Source organism: Sinocyclocheilus rhinocerous, unplaced genomic scaffold (assembly GCF_001515625.1).
Source record: "Sinocyclocheilus rhinocerous isolate Xijiao unplaced genomic scaffold, SAMN03320098_v1.1 scaffold95, whole genome shotgun sequence".
Classification (NCBI taxonomy): Eukaryota; Metazoa; Chordata; class Actinopteri; order Cypriniformes; family Cyprinidae; genus Sinocyclocheilus; species Sinocyclocheilus rhinocerous.
In genome coordinates this window covers 1,320,094-1,339,297 of record NW_015662004.1, presented here as the reverse complement: position 1 = coordinate 1,339,297, position 19,204 = coordinate 1,320,094, and the positions used below count along the sequence as shown (strand labels likewise).

General features: G+C 38.9%; 2 protein-coding genes across 2 annotated transcripts in view; one reads left to right on the top strand and one right to left on the bottom strand.

Annotated features, from left to right (window-relative positions):
* Positions 1 to 878: 878 nt before the first annotated feature.
* Positions 879 to 14,852, top strand: LOC107727252 (transcription elongation regulator 1-like). Its single transcript, XM_016537055.1, has 19 exons — positions 879 to 975; positions 2,541 to 2,769; positions 2,880 to 3,032; positions 3,447 to 3,720; positions 3,895 to 4,146; positions 4,605 to 4,705; positions 4,796 to 4,884; positions 4,977 to 5,137; positions 5,257 to 5,332; positions 6,420 to 6,555; positions 10,579 to 10,668; positions 10,757 to 10,875; positions 11,032 to 11,182; positions 11,329 to 11,493; positions 11,601 to 11,783; positions 11,888 to 12,067; positions 13,769 to 13,852; positions 13,937 to 14,037; positions 14,246 to 14,852. The coding sequence occupies exons 1-19, from the start codon at positions 929 to 931 to the stop codon at positions 14,445 to 14,447; spliced, it is 2,793 nt and encodes a 930-aa protein (XP_016392541.1). The 5' UTR covers positions 879 to 928; the 3' UTR covers positions 14,448 to 14,852.
* A 1,567-nt stretch (positions 14,853 to 16,419) lies between these two features.
* Positions 16,420 to 19,204, bottom strand: part of LOC107727286 (serine/threonine-protein phosphatase 2A 55 kDa regulatory subunit B beta isoform) — a 50,853-nt gene continuing 48,068 nt past the window's right edge. The window contains exons 6-9 of the mRNA XM_016537115.1: positions 18,410 to 18,574; positions 17,739 to 17,908; positions 17,499 to 17,590; positions 16,420 to 17,038 (exon numbers count right to left, since the gene is read on the bottom strand). Of these exons, the coding sequence (XP_016392601.1) occupies positions 16,759 to 17,038; positions 17,499 to 17,590; positions 17,739 to 17,908; positions 18,410 to 18,574 (707 nt within the window). The 3' untranslated portion in view covers positions 16,420 to 16,758. The remainder of the gene's footprint in view (positions 17,039 to 17,498; positions 17,591 to 17,738; positions 17,909 to 18,409; positions 18,575 to 19,204) is intronic.

Below are 19,204 nucleotides of genomic sequence, written 5' to 3'. Positions count from 1 at the left end.
TCCTCGCACCGCATGGCCAAAATTGCTCAAACACTCAAATGTCAAAGTCAATAATGTCACATGATGTGCTTCTAACTGAGTGATTATTTATTAATATGTGTGTTCCAGTAGCGTTTTGATTCAATAATGATTTAAAAGCATGACTTTGTAATTAAAGTTTTTTTTTTTATTTATGTTATTGCAAACAATTCAGAGATGACATTAATGAAATACAACTTTGCATACATTACACATAATGTATCAACAATACATCCAATGTCATCTGAACATAGAAGACAAGAAAAAAAAAGCTGTCAGTGACTGTTAAAAGAGAAAGATGCATTTAAATAGCTTTTTTATGAACATAAAGAAAGGCAGGAACAGAACAAATAAAGAAAAGAGGATTAAAAAACAAAAACAACAAAAAAAACACCAAAACAAGTATTAATCACAGTAGGCTACATGAAATATCTCATCATATCTCTTCAAAAAAGAAATATTTTTTTTGTTATTAATTACTCTTAGCGATTTAATTAAATGTTCTACTTCACATAAGAAATCTATAAAAGTAGGTATTTTCTTAAGAACCCTTTGTTTGTTAAAATAGAATTTTGCCACAAGGATAAGAAAGTTAACAGCAGATTCTAAAGATTTGTTTTGGTTTTCAAATAAGCAAACAACATCCTTAATGTGTAAATTACACTTCATATTAACTTTAGAAAAACAATAGGAACCCAAATCTTTCCAGAAGAGTGATGAAACATTACAAGAGAAAAATAAATGACAAATATCTTCACTTTCTTTTTTTACAGAAGGTGCATATATCAGCTACATCATGGTAATTAACGGTTTTAATGATCAGTAAATCCAGTCAATTACGTAAAAAGAAGTGTGAGGAAGTGCTTCGCCAACAGGAAGTTCAGCTGTAGTGTGTTTAGTTTCTGGAGCGATGGCGGAGAACATAGACGGAGAGAGTGCTGGACTCGGGGAGAACAGGTCAGATAACGCTGAAAGGACTCAGTATGACAACGCTAGATGCAGATTTACGCAGAAATCAGTGCTTGTCTTTATCTTCGCTATACAGCAAGGCTGTTATAGTGTGAGTGGTGGAAAAGTCCACTGGCGCAGTTTAGCGCAGTTAGCATGTTTGCTAGCTTCGTAAACGTTCTTTCTATGTTTATTTATCTGCTTAAATAGTTCACGCGTGACCAGAAACGCATGGGAAGCAAAACTATACGCTTCACAATAACATACTAATCAATAAAATGTTAATATTTCCTGTTAGCAACTAACGTTAATGGCTTGTTAGTTGACGTGTTAGCTGTGCCTGGGTTTGCTTGCTATCTTTAGCCCACCGGCTTGTTACGACAATTAAGCTTTTTATGGATAAGGGATGTGTTTGCATGCCATGTTTATTGTGTGGTTTTGTTTAGTTAGCGTTTAAAACAGCTTAAATTAGCACTGAATAGAAAAAGAAAACCGCAGAGATTCAGTTTAATGGTCACATCACTACGAAAATTAATCATGGGATGTCTAAGGTAAGTACATGTTAAGCGATTATTGAAAACATCTGAGAATGAAGCATACATTGATTTTTATTAAATCTACGAGAGATACTCAGTCAAGCGCAGAAAGTAAATTACTCATAAACCGTTCAGGCCGTTTTTTATATATGTGTATAATAATGCACGGTGCCGACCGTATTTATGTGAATACACACCAGTGCAGGCATTTTGACACTCAGTGTTTTTACCGTTTTAGGAGCCCCACCGAAGACAAATCTACTATGCTTGTCCGTGTTCCACTCGGACCTCGCGCGCAGAAAACATCCAGTCAGAAGCGGATTGAGTTCTGTTTCACGGCTTTGAGTTTTTAATACTGTCTGTCTTTTTAATATCAAGAATGTCCCGCTCTTTTTTTTGTCTCATTCATTCACGTTCCTTTATTAATAATAACGCTAACAGTCCCACGCAGTGAGAGCTGCGCGGAAAAAGCGAAAGTAACCGGCGAAATGTTTCAAAGTATAAAACATATAAAACAAAGTATATGTTTCAGTCCTGTCTATTCAGAAAAGTGAGCTTGCTCTGCCTAATATAGTATTTTTTTCTGCTAGCACCCCTGTGCGCTCCTCTTTGTGTCTGTCTTTAATGGATCCCATCTCTGGCCTTGCTCATATTTCCACACAAATAATATAGTTCAGGAAATTATTTCATTGCAGTGTTTTGTGCAATTCCAGAGCAGAGATTAGCGGAAATAAAACAAAAAAATGGTTCTGGTTGATGGCTGGTGGACCGATGCATCGCCAGCATTTAACATCGAGCACGTCCCATTCTATATTTTACATTCAGAAATTCATTAAATGTATAATAAGTTGCCTGACAACTGCGCAAACACCAATGTTTCTTTAATGTTATCACATAAACCGGGTGCTTTACATGTCCTGACTAGTTTTGTAGTGTAATTTTGTCATTTAGCTTTTAGTGTACGGTGAAAATCAAGTTGAGGTTTTGCATACCAAGAATATTGGTCATTACTGATTTTTGTCATTTATTTTTCCTTAGGATGGTGTTACAGCAGGCGTTACATTTTCGTAGCCCTGCTCCACCACCTACCACAGTTTTGCGAGGACCTCCACCATTACTACGACCCCCACCTCCACCCTTTGGCATGATGAGAGGACCCCCACCACCCCCTAGACCCCCTTTTGGCAGACCACCGTTTGACACCAGTATGCCACCTATACCCCCACCCGGAGCTTTGCCCCCACCCATTGGACCCCCACACCTGCAGGTAGGTTCTATTACAAAAGTAGGTGCATATGTGCACGAAAACTACAAGAGACTGATCGAAAGTAATTTTAAGATATTTAAGTATCAAAAATTCTGTTGTGTTTTTCACAGAGGCCACCGTTCATGCCCCCACCAATGAGTAACATGCCCCCTCCTCCTGGTATGATCTTTCCACCTGGAATGCCTCCATCGCCAGGAACTGGAGCGGTTTCAAGCTTGACTAGTGATGAAATCTGGGTAGAGAACACCACACCAGAAGGAAAGGTAGCAAAGTGACTTCTAAATTAAAATAAATATAATTGAATAGTACACTTAATGGATGAAAAATGTGATCTCGTTTCAAACACCCACTCAATCTTATTCTTAAATGAGTTCGCCTCATGTCTCTTAAACCTTTGACAAGTACAATCACAGCGAACATTCAAATTTGTGTTTGTGCTGTCGCTGACTTACAGAGAGCAGTTGTCGTGTATAGATATGAAACAGCCACACAGTATTGTTATTTCTGTGTTAAAAGTTTATAGTTCGGATATAAACACTGATGTCTATGATAGCAATACAATTTGAGTAAGTCCTGGGTACTTCTGGATAGTGGTTGGACAACTAGTCAACCATCCTGACGCAATCCTAGTATTAGCATCCTAGGACTTTTGAAATATTCCCACAACACTCTTCCAGGTATATTACTACAATGCCCGGACACGTGAGTCAGCCTGGACCAAACCAGAGGGAGTAAAGATCATCCAGCAGTCGGAGCTCAATCCTCTAATGGCAGCTCAGTCTGGAGGAGCTGCAGCAGCTCCTAACACCGCTGCCTCTACTGCAGCAAGCAGCGCTACTACGGTTGTGCCCGACCTGGTCTCCATTCAGAGCCTGTCCCCCACCCACACCCTCAGCACCAGCCCTGACCCCACTACCAGTCCAGCCCCCACTGCCTCTCAACCCTCCACCAGTGAGTATTACACACAGAGAAGGAATTATGGGTCATGTAGCGGCCTGTTGAGTAGAAATTGGATAATTTATAAAATTGAGAGTACTCATGGCCAATATGATAAATCGTAATTTTTTTGTCTTATTATCTTTAATCACACATTCATTCTTTCCCTTTGCTATATTTGTCCTGTAGTGTCTGTTGTTTCTGAGATGCCTCCAGTGGCCTCCACACCTCCTGCTAGTGTAGGTGTGACCCCTGTTGCTGTGGTCAGTGTTCCTACAGTAACCGCTACAGTCACTGCAGTGCATACAATGCCGCTGTTGCCTCAAAGTCTCCCTCCTGGCCTGTCCATGGCCCAGCCGGCCGCTGCAATCCCAGCATTTCCCCCGGTCATGGTACCTCCATTCAGAGTGCCTCTACCTGGCATACACATCCCACTGCCTGGTATGTAGAAATAAATTTAATTCTAAAAGTAAGTTGAGTTGGCTAGTTAGTTTAGCTAAACGCCAGCAAATGTAGAGGTCCAGTATATCCTTCATTAAATGTATAATTTATTAACTCAACCAGTAGATGGCGCCCTCATCTTAAAGTAATGTGAACAAGGTGCATACACTTACACTCAGTATTGCACACTACAAATATCAGGACATTTTATGGAAATGTCATGAAGATTAACAATCTTAAGTAGGGTTGCAAAGGGGTGGAAAATTTACGGTAACTTTCCCTGGAATATTCCAAAAAATCCTGTAAAGTTTCCAAAATTTCTGTAACGTTTCTGTTTTTTGGAGGTTGTTGTTGTTAACTGGACTGACCATTAACATTGGCAGTTCAACATTTCGGGTTTAGCACACAGACAATGTTAGTCAATGTTATATTCAGAAACATTTTATTTTTCTGAGCAGATAAGGACAGTGACAAGGCTAAAGATGGCCATAACAATGGTTCAGTTTTAAAGGATCTAGACATGGAAGCCAAAGCTGGCAACTTTGGCATTTCTAAAGAGGTAAGTGTAAAGTTTGCAGGTGATTTAGACTTGTTTAAAGCAAACTTTGAGTATTTAAAAAATAATATTGATAATGTTTTGATGTTGTAGTTGCCCAGGGAAGAAGAGATGACAGAGGAGGAAAAAGCAGCACAGAAGGCAAAACCTGTAGCCACAAACCCAATTCCTGGTACTCCCTGGTGAGCATTTCTCCTCCTCCGTCCCTTCAGTGATTAAAGTCTGCAAGTTTGTTCAAAAGGTTTCATAAAAATTGACATGTTTGTGTTTTTAGGTGTGTAGTCTGGACTGGAGATGATCGTGTGTTTTACTACAACCCCACCACACGACTGTCCATGTGGGACCGACCTGAGGAGCTGGTGGGTCGTGCTGATGTGGACAAATACATTCAAGAACCCTCCCACAAAAGGGGGGTAGATGACAACAAGAAAATAGGTGAAACCCTCTGTGACACTAATTTGCACTGCATAAAGTTTCAGATTGCTTGTGAACTAAGATTCTTTGTTGAAAGTAACGTAGCAAAAACTAACATACACCTTTATTTCTCATTGCAGGTTTCAACAAAGAGGAGATTGACACAGCCATAGAGGACACACTGGACGATGAGCCTTCTAAGGCTAAGAAGAGAAAGTAAGTACCGACGGCCCACAGCAGGAACCGTAGGGGGCCGAACACCCACCCCTGCAGAACACCTAGCTTTTGTATTATACGGAAGAAACTACAAGCGACATGGCATCTTTATTCCTTGTCATATGAAGGAAATGGGGCTGTTTCCGTTCAAGCCCTCAGCTAAGACATGTTGACTGGACCATTTTTTGTCACAATTATAGAAATCTTCGGCGGCATTTTCTTTCTTCTTCTTTTTTTTTTTTGTGCACCCAATGCTGACTTGTCTTAGCTGTGGTAATCTTTAGTTTGGGTCTGTGAAAAGTGGTGACTCCATGACGTTTACCAAATCAAATCAGTCACTGTTTCCCATCAGTGCCCTTCACGCCTGCCTCCCCCTGACCCCAAACAGTGGTCCTGTTGCACTGGGGACTATTTTTCAGGGAACGCTTCTAAGCTCTGGCGATGCCAACGTGGGCCTCCAAGGTAACCCACCTTGTTTGACCTCTTTGTAGCCTCCATTAGGCAAACCCCAGTGAACCAATCAAAACTTCAGTCCTTCATTGATGTGTATTTATGTAAAAAAGGTTTTGGGATTTATTTTCAAAAAACTGAAAGCAAAAATACGAGTATATTTGTATTTGACATCTATTCTAACTTACAAAACGCAAATAACCCGTTGATGCGCAGATTGCAAGGATAATGCAGTGCTTAGACTTTGAACACACTTTCTCAAATTGAAATAAATTTGTGTAGTAGGGCTTTCGAAATTAAAATGTTGCTACATTCAATAAATTAAAAATGGTCACAATTTTTATCGTTTTGAACGGTTTCTAGAAGTATATTTTCTTTCCTTAAAAGGAAATAAATGCATTGATTTGGAAACCATAAATTATGATTTAAATATTTCAATCATTTGATAGTTCTAATAAATAGATTTCAGTTAGATATAGACGTCAATTCTTTCAACAATGTAAGGATAAAATCTTACAATTTTCAGAGATCCTCCAATGTTTATTTATTTATTTTTTTTACAAGCATAGAAGCAAAAAAAAAGTGTTGTAAAATTAAGAAGTTCTTCCTTACACTTGTCCTCTTCTCCCTCCCACAGGAAGGACGATATGAAGGAGGCTGGCGCAGAGAAAGACGCGGCCGTGGAGGCCGAACTGAAGGCCGCTCGCGATCGGGCCCTGGTGCCCCTGGAGGCCCGCATGAACCAGTTCAGGGACATGCTGCTGGAGAGAGGGGTAAAACACTTCAATCCAACGCAATACTCTAACCAGCTCTGTAATATTAGACACATAAATCTGAATGGAAGCCCACCAAGGTACAATCTTAAGTTCATTCCTATTATCATTCTTTAATATTATGTAATATAGAGTCTTAAATTTCTCTCTGCTCTTTCTGTCACTCCGTTTATTTACCTGTCCTTTCTGAATTGCTCTGAGTGAGGTCGTGTTAGATGATTTGTGCTTGACTATAGGGATGGGCGGTATGACCCAAATCTTCTATCACAGTTTTTATATCATGGTAACTGCGTATATCACAAGTTATTTATCACAAGATCTTTATGCTGGAAATTCATTGGGGAAAAATATTTGCATATTTAATAAGCATTGGTATGTCTGAAATCACCTCATGTATGCTTATTAATGGTTTCCTACTTTAGTCCACTAATTTAGTCCAGTGTAAGTAGTTAATGTAACAAAGTCAATCTTAACTTATAATAAACCTTTATTAAACTCAAAGCTTCCACAAAGAAAATGAGATGAACTTTTACAGTGATACCACTTACTGTACAGCTCTTAACCAAATAAATAACTTTGTTGGCATGAAATACTGATATGAGTTGAAACTCTCTTAAAATCTTGAAATCTGTATTAAAATCTGTTAAAATCATATAACAATTTTACAGTATTATAAATACTGAAGTTTATTCATTTTAATCAGTCTATAAATGAGACAAAAGATCACACCAGTTGACTAAATGAGAGATCAAGTCCACAATGTGATATGAAATATATGAAAGGAGCACTGACATATACCTGAATGAGCGATCGTTATACAGGATCGCCATTAATAAAGTATTTCAGAGAATAACACTTGTAAATAATGTGTAATGAATAGTCACACCGCCCAGTCCTACTTGACAGAAGTGTTTGGTGCCCTCTCTTGTCACTGTTCATACTAGAATCTCTATCTGTCAGCTTTGAATAAAACTCTTTGGTCCTAAATTGTTGCATGACAAATAATTACTGTTACCACAGAAGAATGTACTGCTGCATTGTATAATGGTCAATTATTTTGTATTGCTTGATTTGATTTGATCACATTAAAATATTTGAGGAAGACGTATATATTTTTTAACTTCCATGTCTATCAGTATTACGCAGTTGTAGTAATTGTAAGTGATTGTAATTTGACACATAGAGATTTCAGTTGTGTGTCATTTGTAATTTTAAATGTTTTTAAAGGAATGTTGTGGGTTCAATACAAGTTAAGCTCTTTAAGTCACTCCCATATGATGTTTGTTGATTAACTTGATTGAAGTGTTGTTTTATCTGTTCAGTGGTAAGTCAGTTTTTTTGTCCACTTCTTACTTGCAGGTTTCAGCTTTTTCCACTTGGGACAAAGAGCTGCATAGAGGACACACTGGACGATGAGCCTTCTAAGGCTAAGAAGAGAAAGTAAGTACCGACGGCCCACAGCAGGAACCGTAGGGGGCCGAACATCCACCCCTGCAGAACACCTAGCTTTTGTACTATACGGAAGAAAATAGAAGCGACATGAAAATTTTATTTCTTGTCATATAAAGAGAAAAGGAAATGGGGCTGTTTCCGTTCAAGCCCTGAGCTAAGACATGTTGACTGGACCATTTTATGTCACAATTAAAGAAATCTTCGGCGGCAATTTTCTTTTTTTCTTTTTGTGCACCCAATGCTGACTTGTCTTAGCTGTGGTAATCTTTAGTTTGGGTCTGTGAAAAGTGGTGACTCCATGACGTTTACCAAATCAAATCAGTCACTGTTTCCCATCAGTGCCCTTCACGCCTGCCTCCCCCTGACCCCAAACAGTGGTCCTGTTGCACTGGGGACTATTTTTCAGGGAACGCTTCTAAGCTCTGGCGATGCCAACGTGGGCCTCCAAGGTAACCCACCTTGTTTGACCTCTTTGTAGCCTCCATTAGGCAAACCCCAGTGAACCAATCAAAACTTCAGTCCTTCATTGATGTGTATTTATGTAAAAAAGGTTTTGGGATTTATTTTCAAAAAACTGAAAGCAAAAATACGAGTATATTTGTATTTGACATCTATTCTAACTTACAAAACGCAAATAACCCGTTGATGCGCAGATTGCAAGGATAATGCAGTGCTTAGACTTTGAACACACTTTCTCAAATTGAAATAAATTTGTGTAGTAGGGCTTTCGAAATTAAAATGTTGCTACATTCAATAAATTAAAAATGGTCACAATTTGTATCGTTTTGAACGGTTTCTAGAAGTATATTTTCTTTCCTTAAAAGGAAATAAATGCATTGATTTGGAAACCATAAATTATGATTTAAATATTTCAATCATTTGATAGTTCTAATAAATAGATTTCAGTTAGATATAGACGTCAATTCTTTCAACAATGTAAGGATAAAATCGTACAATTTTCAGAGATCCTCCAATGTTTATTTTTTATTTTTTTTTTACAAGCATAGAAGCAAAAAAAAAGTGTTGTAAAATTAAGAAGTTCTTCCTTACACTTGTCCTCTTCTCCCTGACAGGAAGGACGATATGAAGGAGGCTGGCGCAGAGAAAGACGCGGCCGTGGAGGCCGAACTGAAGGCCGCTCGCGATCGGGCCCTGGTGCCCCTGGAGGCCCGCATGAACCAGTTCAGGGACATGCTGCTGGAGAGAGGGGTAAAACACTTCAATCCAACGCAATACTCTAACCAGCTCTGTAATATTAGACACATAAATCTGAATGGAAGCCCACCAAGGTACAATCTTAAGTTCATTCTTGTTATTATCATTCTTTAATATTATGTAATATAGAGTCTTACATTTCTCTCTGCTCTTTCTGTCACTCCATTTATTTACCTGTCCTTTCTGAATTGCTCTGAGTGAGGTCGTGTTAGATGATTTGTGCTTGACTATAGGGATGGGCGGTATGACCCAAATCTTCTATCACAGTTTTTATATCATGGTAACTGCGTATATCACAAGTTATTTATCACAAGATCTTTATGCTGGAAATTCATTGGGGAAAAATATTTGCATATTTAATAAGCATTGGTATGTCTGAAATCACCTCATGTATGCTTATTAATGGTTTCCTACTTTAGTCCACTAATTTAGTCCAGTGTAAGTAGTTAATGTAACAAAGTCAATCTTAACTTATAATAAACCTTTATTAAACTCAAAGCTTCCACAAAGAAAATGAGATGAACTTTTACAGTGATACCACTTACTGTACAGCTCTTAACCAAATAAATAACTTTGTTGGCATGAAATACTGATATGAGTTGAAACTCTCTTAAAATCTTGAAATCTGTATTAAAATCTGTTAAAATCATATAACAATTTTACAGTATTATAAATACTGAAGTTTATTCATTTTAATCAGTCTATAAATGAGACAAAAGATCACACCAGTTGACTAAATGAGAGATCAAGTCCACAATGTGATATGAAATATATGAAAGGAGCACTGACATATACCTGAATGAGCGATCGTTATACAGGATCGCCATTAATAAAGTATTTCAGAGAATAACACTTGTAAATAATGTGTAATGAATAGTCACACCGCCCAGTCCTACTTGACAGAAGTGTTTGGTGCCCTCTCTTGTCACTGTTCATACTAGAATCTCTATCTGTCAGCTTTGAATAAAACTCTTTGGTCCTAAATTGTTGCATGACAAATAATTACTGTTACCACAGAAGAATGTACTGCTGCATTGTATAATGGTCAATTATTTTGTATTGCTTGATTTGATTTGATCACATTAAAATATTTGAGGAAGACGTATATATTTTTTAACTTCCATGTCTATCAGTATTACGCAGTTGTAGTAATTGTAAGTGATTGTAATTTGACACATAGAGATTTCAGTTGTGTGTCATTTGTAATTTTAAATGTTTTTAAAGGAATGTTGTGGGTTCAATACAAGTTAAGCTCTTTAAGTCACTCCCATATGATGTTTGTTGATTAACTTGATTGAAGTGTTGTTTTATCTGTTCAGTGGTAAGTCAGTTTTTTTGTCCACTTCTTACTTGCAGGTTTCAGCTTTTTCCACTTGGGACAAAGAGCTGCACAAGATTGTGTTTGACCCTCGATATTTGCTGCTCAACCCCAAAGAGAGGAAACAGGTACGAAGAGCACTTGGTGGCATTTAGTGGTTTGCTGAATGAGCAGAAGTGGGCAGCTTTGCCATTTTTATCTCTATTCACTGTGCAGGTGTTCGATCAGTATGTGAAGACTCGTGCTGAAGAGGAGAGGAAGGAGAAGAAGAATAAACTCATGCAGGCTAAAGATGACTTCAGGAAGATGATGGAAGATGCCAAACTTCACATTAGGTGTGTTGTTTGTTTCAGTTAGGCTTTCTCTATATTTTGCACTTAAAGGGTTTGTGTGACCTTCTGAAATCTTAATGCTAGGTGTAAACCGATTAGATTGACCGCAAATATGTAATAAAAGTTGCCACTTATGTCAATTTTCCTTTCACCTGTTAGGACCACATTCAGTGAGTTTGCAGCAAAACACTCTAAGGATCCTCGCTTCAAGGCCATTGAGAAGATGAAGGACAGAGAGGCCATGTTCACAGAGTTCATGACAGCCTTGAGAAAGAAGGACAAAGACGACTCCAAAAACAAAGTAGAAAAGGTCTGTCACCGGCCTCCCACAACCACCCTGAAATGTCCACTCGAATCAACAGGAAGTCACAAGTTCTGTTGATAGAATTAAGGTTGAATTTAACTCTATTCGGTCAAGCCCTGACAAATTAAGTCAAGTTGTGTTTCTGGCTGCAGGTGAAGCAGGACTTCTTCGATTTACTGTCAGACCACCATGTGGACGTCTCTCAGCGCTGGAGCAAAGTGAAGGACAAGCTGGAGACGGACCCGCGCTACAAAGCCGTGGAGAGCTCAGCTGCTAGAGAGGAACTGTACAAACAGTATGTGGAGAAGCAGGCGAAGGTTAGAACGGTATTCCTGGTCCTATTGATTCATCAGGATGAACACCAACACAACTCGGACTGATACTAGAAAAATGTGTTTCATATAAGTGTCTTTGTGTTGTGTAGAACATGGACGCAGAGAAGGAGAAAGAGCTGGAACGGCAGGCTCGCACCGAGGCCAGTCTGAGGGAGAGAGAGCGGGAGGTGCAGAGAGCTCGGTCTGAACAAACCAAAGAGATTGACAGAGAGAGAGAGCAGCATAAACGAGAGGAAGCTGTCCAGCACTTTAAAGCGCTCATGTCAGATATGGTCAGTGCTGGCACACTCTTAACAATTATTACATTTCTCATTGTACATTGCGTTAATTATATGTATACATTTTGTAATTTTTCATTATTATTATTCACACATAGGTAAAGTCAACGGATGCTTCCTGGTCAGAAACGAGGCGCACTCTTCGTAAAGACCACCGGTGGGAGTCTGTTGCTCTGCTGGAGCGACATGAGAAGGAGAAATTGTTTGAAGAACATGTGGAGGCTCTTACCAAGAGGAAGAAGGAACATTTCAGGCAGCTGTTGGATGAGACCTCCATGGTGAGACAGGGGTTCAAAATCACACAATCACATAACAACAACAATAATTATATTATATAATTATTATTTTTATTCTAATGCATTTTAGAATAATAATAATAGTAATTCTGATTCTTCTTATATATTTATATAGAAATTAAGTCTTTATAATATAATTTATTAACAACAAATATTCTATAATATTGTTCTATATTGTGTCGATGCTATAATATATTAAATATAATTATTATATTGCTATGCCATGCTTCAGCCACGATAATAATAACTATTATATAATAAATATTATTATGGTTATATGTATAAATAATGTTGTTGCTGTTATTATAGGATATTAAATTATTATTAATATTTTAATTCTTTTTTTTATTATCATTCTTTTTTTGTTGGTTCTATTGACAAGAATATTAATAATATTAGTATTAATTTGGTGAAAAGGTTCGTGTTAAATGACTAAATGTAAATTAATGTACCTTACTATGTTCTGAAAACTTTCCAGTGAGACAGAAGTTCAGTCAGACCTTTTCTTTAAAGGTCCCCTGAAATGCTTCGAAACACGCAGCGTTACTCTGTGTTGACGTCATTTTAACTGAAACAGAGTTATAATTTTCATTAAAATAAAGTATGTTTATAATGCAATGCCTTTATCACTGCTTAGAATACTATGAAATATTTTGCGTGCCTTATTCTGTGTAAGAAGCCACATCATCTCACAGAAGGATTTATTTCAAACACTCGACTGACGTTATGAAGTGAGTTTGGAGTAAAAATATGTTATTAAATGTGGTATTTTCACATGCTTTCAGATGGAGCAGCATTTACTTCACAGAGCCGTAGTTCACTGAGAAGCTATGCAAACAGCTGTCATTATCCCAAACGATTTCAGAATTGCGCAATAAAATCGTCTGCGATTTGTTTTTTTAATAATTTGTTTTTTTGTGCGTAACTTGTCAGTGAACTACGGCTATGTGTGTAGTAAATGCTGCTCCATCTGAAAGCACGTGATGATGACGACTCGCGCATGTGATCCGCTCCGTGCTATCGTGTCTCTGGACCGGAGCAGAGTGTGTGTGCGGTGGTTAGCGTGACACAGCGCAAAACCAGACTTCTTTTTTTTCCTCAATGGAAAGCATATTTACACTGTTTGAATCGTCCCCTGTCTCCTATATAGTGCACTACGTGCCATTCACTGTATAGAAAATACTAATTCTGTGGACAAGTGACCGATTTCAGTCCCGGCTTCAACATCTATTTTATAGTGTAGGGGGCTAAAAATCGAAATAAAAAATTGGGCTCAACGAAAACAGCCGTTTTGGCGCAAGTGAGGAACTGCAAGCTTTGAATGCTTATATCTTCAAAATGCGAATTTTGTCACTGTTTTGGAGCACACTGCCTTATAGATAACCTTAAGACTAACATATTGATACTAACACCCAAAAAACTTTACTTTTGATTTCATGGGGACTTAAATAGATGGCTATCGGTACAAAGAAAAGAAAAAATTTTTTTTTATTGTTACTGGACTTTTGAGCTTTTATAACGTACCAGTCATAAAAAAAAAATCCATAGTCAAATTTTGATTTGAACTTTATTTTATTTTATTTATTTTTTTGATTATTTCATTATTTCATTATTTGATCCTTATGGTATATGTCTTTGGGTTATCCATGTGTTAATGCTGCTTATGTAACTATTTAATCATAGATCACCCTAACAACCACATGGAAGGAAATGAAGAAGATCATCAAAGATGACCCACGCTGCATCAAGTTCTCCAGCAGTGATAGAGTAAGTTGAATTGTTTAGTTGACATACTGCCCTTTTTGCCTTGTCATCAACATTAATGACTTCTCTTTCTCTCATCTCTTCTAGAAGAAACAACGGGAATTTGAAGATTACATAAAGGACAAATATATCACAGCCAAAGCTGACTTCAGAACTCTCCTGAAAGAAACCAAATTCATCACGTATAGGTACGCACGCTCCTTTCGTTTTCAAAAATTCTCGTCTCTTGAAACCTGTACGACTGAAGAATGTACCAGGGTGAGCAAATGATGACAGAATATATATATTTTTTTTAAGTTAAAATGTAATTAGCCCTATTAGGAACATGATAATCATCTAGTTTTTTTAACTTCCATTTTCTAAAGCTGTTGAACTCCTATCTCATATTTTCTGCAGGTCACGGAAGTTGATCCAAGAGTCAGACCAGCACCTAAAAGATATTGAGAAAGTCCTTCAAAATGATAAACGTTACTTGGTCCTAGACTGCGTCCCAGAAGAACGCCGCAAACTCATCATGTTCTACATTGAGGACCTGGACCGCCGGGGACCCCCACCTCCCCCAACCGCCTCAGAACCCAGCCGCCGCTCCACGAAGTGAAGCCCTAGTGGACCTTAGAGGACTGAGTATGAGCCAGCCCTGCACTCATTATAGCACAGTGTTAAAGACTTGTATTTTTGAAAAGTCTGTGTTATCTACTGAAACTGTGCAAGATGATGCCCACTAGTTGTAGGCTAGCACAAGGCAAATTGTTAATGTCAATCTATGAACTTCAGTCGTCAGGCAGGGAATGCATTTGTACTTGGTACTGCAGCCTCTTGTGAGCGTCTTGTGGATTATCAATTGTAGCAGGCTGTTAATACAACAGGCCAATGCAGACAGTGTGAAACGAGTCGTGTACCTTGCAGTACATGTGAAATGTTTCTTAAAGTGGTTTGATTTGGACTTGTTGCTATATTTCTGTATGTGTTGAATGGAAATAAATGCAAACTTTTTGTTTTTTTAGCAACTGTTGTGATCTTGTAATTTTCACAGGCCATGAAATCAAAGAATATAAATGTACCTCTTGATTTTCTTTATAAAATTAGAACAAAAAAGCAGAACATTAGTACAGTTGCTACATTGTTTACTTAAGTTTTACACCATTCCTGTTTGTTGCATCAATCAACCCATAAGCTGGGTTTTGATGCATGCACCTTCCTTCATAAAGTAAAATGAGAAATACAATTTTGGAAGCTGAAAAGTTGGATACCTCACGGCCACAGCAGCCACAACAATATGTTCAGTTCTCGAAGCCATCTGCATCCTCTGTCCTGCCAAGAAGCAAGAATCAGATGTAGGCTGAATACTGACTCGGCTGAAACATTTCCTCTCGCTATCATAAGGCCCTTTCACATGACTTTTCAATGCATTGCACACAACAGCATGAAGTGTCAAGCTAAAATGTTGCACACAAATACTGTAGCACTGAATGTCAAATTTGACTTGGCTTTTCAGTTGAACTTTCAAAACACATCCAATGATTACCAAGTTTGCAAGAGACGCCAGCACAAAAATCAAAGCAAGATGCTGTGCCTCTGCTCAACTTCAAAGGCATATGACATTCAGAGAAACACATTCCGTTTCTTTCAAAACAATCAGAAGGGCTCTTTTTCTGCTCTAAGTACATTTTTGTTTGCTTTATTTTCACTCAGTACATTTCCCATTTTCTTGCTACCTAGCAACATCCTTCCATGATGGCATCTGTACCGAGCCGAGTCGTACCACGCAGTGGAAAAGCGCCATATGATGCTTCTCATGGAGGTCAAATGGTGCTGGAGAGATGCCCTGATGTGAATCGTGTGAAAGGGCCTTTAGTGACATTAAGGGTGCTTTCACACCTGTAGGTCGATTGCTTTGTTCCGAAACAAGGGTTTAAAATTATTACAATGTTGCTTTTTATTCTTGGTGCGGTTCGCTTTCACACGGCAAAGTTTCTAAACGGACCAAATTTGCTAATACAAGTCACGCGCGAGTAAACTGTTCTCTCATTGGTCAACATTTCACGGTTTATTTTCCGGGATTCCACCGCTGTCACGGCTGTCATCCGTCAGGATGGAACGACAACAGCTTTGCGGGCTTATTGTTTTTTTGTTTTTGTTTTTTGTAGCTGTCCTTATATTAATTTATAATTTTGAGCAGGAGTCCAGGATTCATCGGGAAAACATTTTTAAAATGCACCAACTGGGAAGAAGAGCAGTAAGACGGTATTATAAAATGAAAGTGTGCTTTTTTATTTTGAATGGCGAAGACGTGCTCTCCCACAGACATTCACAGGTTCATTTTGAAGTATTAGCAAAACAACAAAGCTAATTCTTTTCACGGAACTTATGTAATTACCCATTATACATTGTGATATAGCCTGGTTACTTGGTCCGTTAGATCGGATTGCTTTCTCACTACAACCGAACCGCTCCAGAGTTCGTTTTCAATCGAGCCAAGACCACCTCGTTCAGGCGATCTCGGACCGATTGTTTTGAGCACAATTGCCGTGTTCACATATGCCCAAACGAACCGAGCTAAGGGGGGAAACGCGCCAGGTTCCGAAACAACGGGCTAGGTGTGAAAGCACCCTAAAGGTAAAAGGATCCACTTTGTATTGCTGTGCATTACCAACAAACCTATAGCTAGGGAGATTTGAAGTAATTAAAAACAAAAGCAGTCCAACAGCCAGTGTCATTGTCCGTAGTTTGCAGTGCACCTTCAAGTTTTGTCAGATTCAGTGCAGTATCAAATCTGCTGTAGAAGGCAAAGCTCATCTAGATGTTCCTCACAAGTTCACTGCTAGTGAGTCCAACCTTTCCACCCCCAGTTCATCTAGAGAAATAATGCCTCTTGTCGTTGTGATAACTGGAGACATTAGAGCTGCATGCTAGTTGACCTTGTCCTGAAATATATAGAGGTTGTTGGTGGCGGCCACAGCAATGATGTTCTCGTTGGGGTGCCATGCAGTGTGTAGGATCTTCTTACTGAAGTCCAGACTGTCCACACTGATTTCATCTTTCCGACGCTTGCCACCAACACAAACTTTGCGTGGCTTGAGAATGGCTCTAGGTTTGCTGTTTTCCCGCGAGGCCTCCAGAGTCACGTCGCGCTTAGTGTTCCGATCGAACATACGGAAGAAATTGTTGTAGGAGCCTGTCATTAGGACACTAATGGGAAAGGAATAAGACAATTAGTTCTTATTACCTGATACCAGCACCATAAAGTCCAAAATCAATTTGAAAAACCATGTGTGATTGATTGCTTTTGACCAGGGGAGTCCAATCCTTATCTTGGAGGTCCATCTTCCTGTAGAGCAGGGATGGGCAACTTAGGTCCTGGAGGGCCACTGTCCCGCAGAGGTCAGCTTCAGCCCTAATTAAACATATCTTGCCTGCAATTTTCAGGCAATCCTGGAGACTTAGGTTCGATTCTTTGCATGTTTGATTGAGATGGAGCTAAACTCTGCAGAACAGTGGCTCTCCAGGACCAGAGTTGGCCATCCTTGGTCTAAAGTTTGGTTCCAAGCTAATCAAGGGTTTCAGAATTACTCAAAAGTTCCAGAATAGAGCTAAACGCTGGAAGGTGGACATCCAGGAGAAGGACCAGACACCCCTGCTTTTGACAGACCTGTCAGTTCCATTCCAGACACATTCAAACTTGTCAAAGATGCAGTCATTCTCGTACAGTGAGCATAGCTTACTCCTAAGGTAGTCATGGACCTGTCAAAGGTAGAACCGAAAGCAAAGATGATCAATACCTAGTGGAACATTTGACCGGCAATTACAATAAAACTAGTTTTTGATGTCATAATAAACCAATCATTATAAATGTAATCACGGGTCACTGTCCAGTCTGCATAGCCAATACCTGGTAAGTTTCCAAAGGCTTGCTCTCCATGTTGATGTCCCACACCTTCACTGTGAGGTAGTCACGGGTCATCAAGTAGCGTCCATTGTGGCTGAATTTCACATCTGAGATGGAAGAGATGATCTCTGAGAAGAAGGAGTGATTACTGGGGTCTTCTGGTTCCTCAAATACTGATGAAGAGAAACAAGAAGACATTAATATAGAAGTAATATTTCAGGAGCAGAATTGGGGCCTTGATCTTGTGGCCTTAAAACCTCTCACGGCCTTGGTCTGGATCTTGGTGTCAGTTTATACTACTTTCAAACTACTTTCATATTCAACTACAAAACTCTGTACTACAATACAATACTCAAAGTTTTTTAATTAAATGCTGCAATAACTTTGAAAGATTAAAATGGACCCCCTAGTTCTTGGACCAACTCAGTGTTTTGGAATTGGGATTTTTTCTGGTTTTGGGCCTTAAGAGGTCCAGTCTTGGATTGATTCTCATATTGGTCATAGAAGGTCTGGTTGTGAACCCAACTGAAATTTCAAAATGGCTTTAACCTGTTTGGTTTAAACCAAGATCTTGAGGAAAAATATCTAATGGCTACCAAGAGTTGGCATGCGAAATGAATAGCACATCTCAATCAAAGTTCCAACAAGAAAACCAAAGACTTAAGTGAACTCACATTTAGAGTGGTTGTCACAAAGTGCAGATGTTCTCATGTCACACAATCTTATGGAGCCCTTGCTGCTACTGTAGACAAACGTGTTGCACTGGTTAGGGTGAAACTCAGCCGCTGTGATCACCTCGGTCAATTCTTCCATGTTGGCTGGCTTTATGTCCACAATATCTGAGTAGGCAGAGTGAAGGATCCACAATCCTACATTTCATACACTCGAAGAACATGGAATTCCCCATGAATCATTAAAACCCTTTCCATAAATGTCCTGCTTGATTAATGTGTCTGGCCCTACAGTATACATATGGTGGATTACTTCAGATCTACATTCCCAAATGATTGGATGAAACCAGCTTACAAAGAGGTAAATCCGCAACTGAGAAAATCTCTCATGCTAAATTTCTCCCAAGAGAATTTACGCTTTCAGAACTGCTTATATAAAAAAAAACGTTCGATAAAAAAACTCTAGGAGCCATAAATATAGCATCACATGCATGCATGTAGTGACAGGTTATCCATCATGACATGTTGTGAGGATCAAACATTTACAGTCTGACCTTTGGCTAATAACAGGCTTTATCTTCTTATCCCTTGAGCGACTGCACAGAACCCATAGCCACCCATACAGACTGTCCACAGGCTCTTCATCTCAGGTCTGCAGGGTCCTTGAGAACAGTAATCAATAGTGATCGATGGGGATGCGTGCCTGAGTAAGCTGGACACTATTTACCTTTGGGACGGCAAAGCAGGGGTCAGGATTAGTGGTGGACACTTGATAAAGGGTAATGGGTGTACTGTACA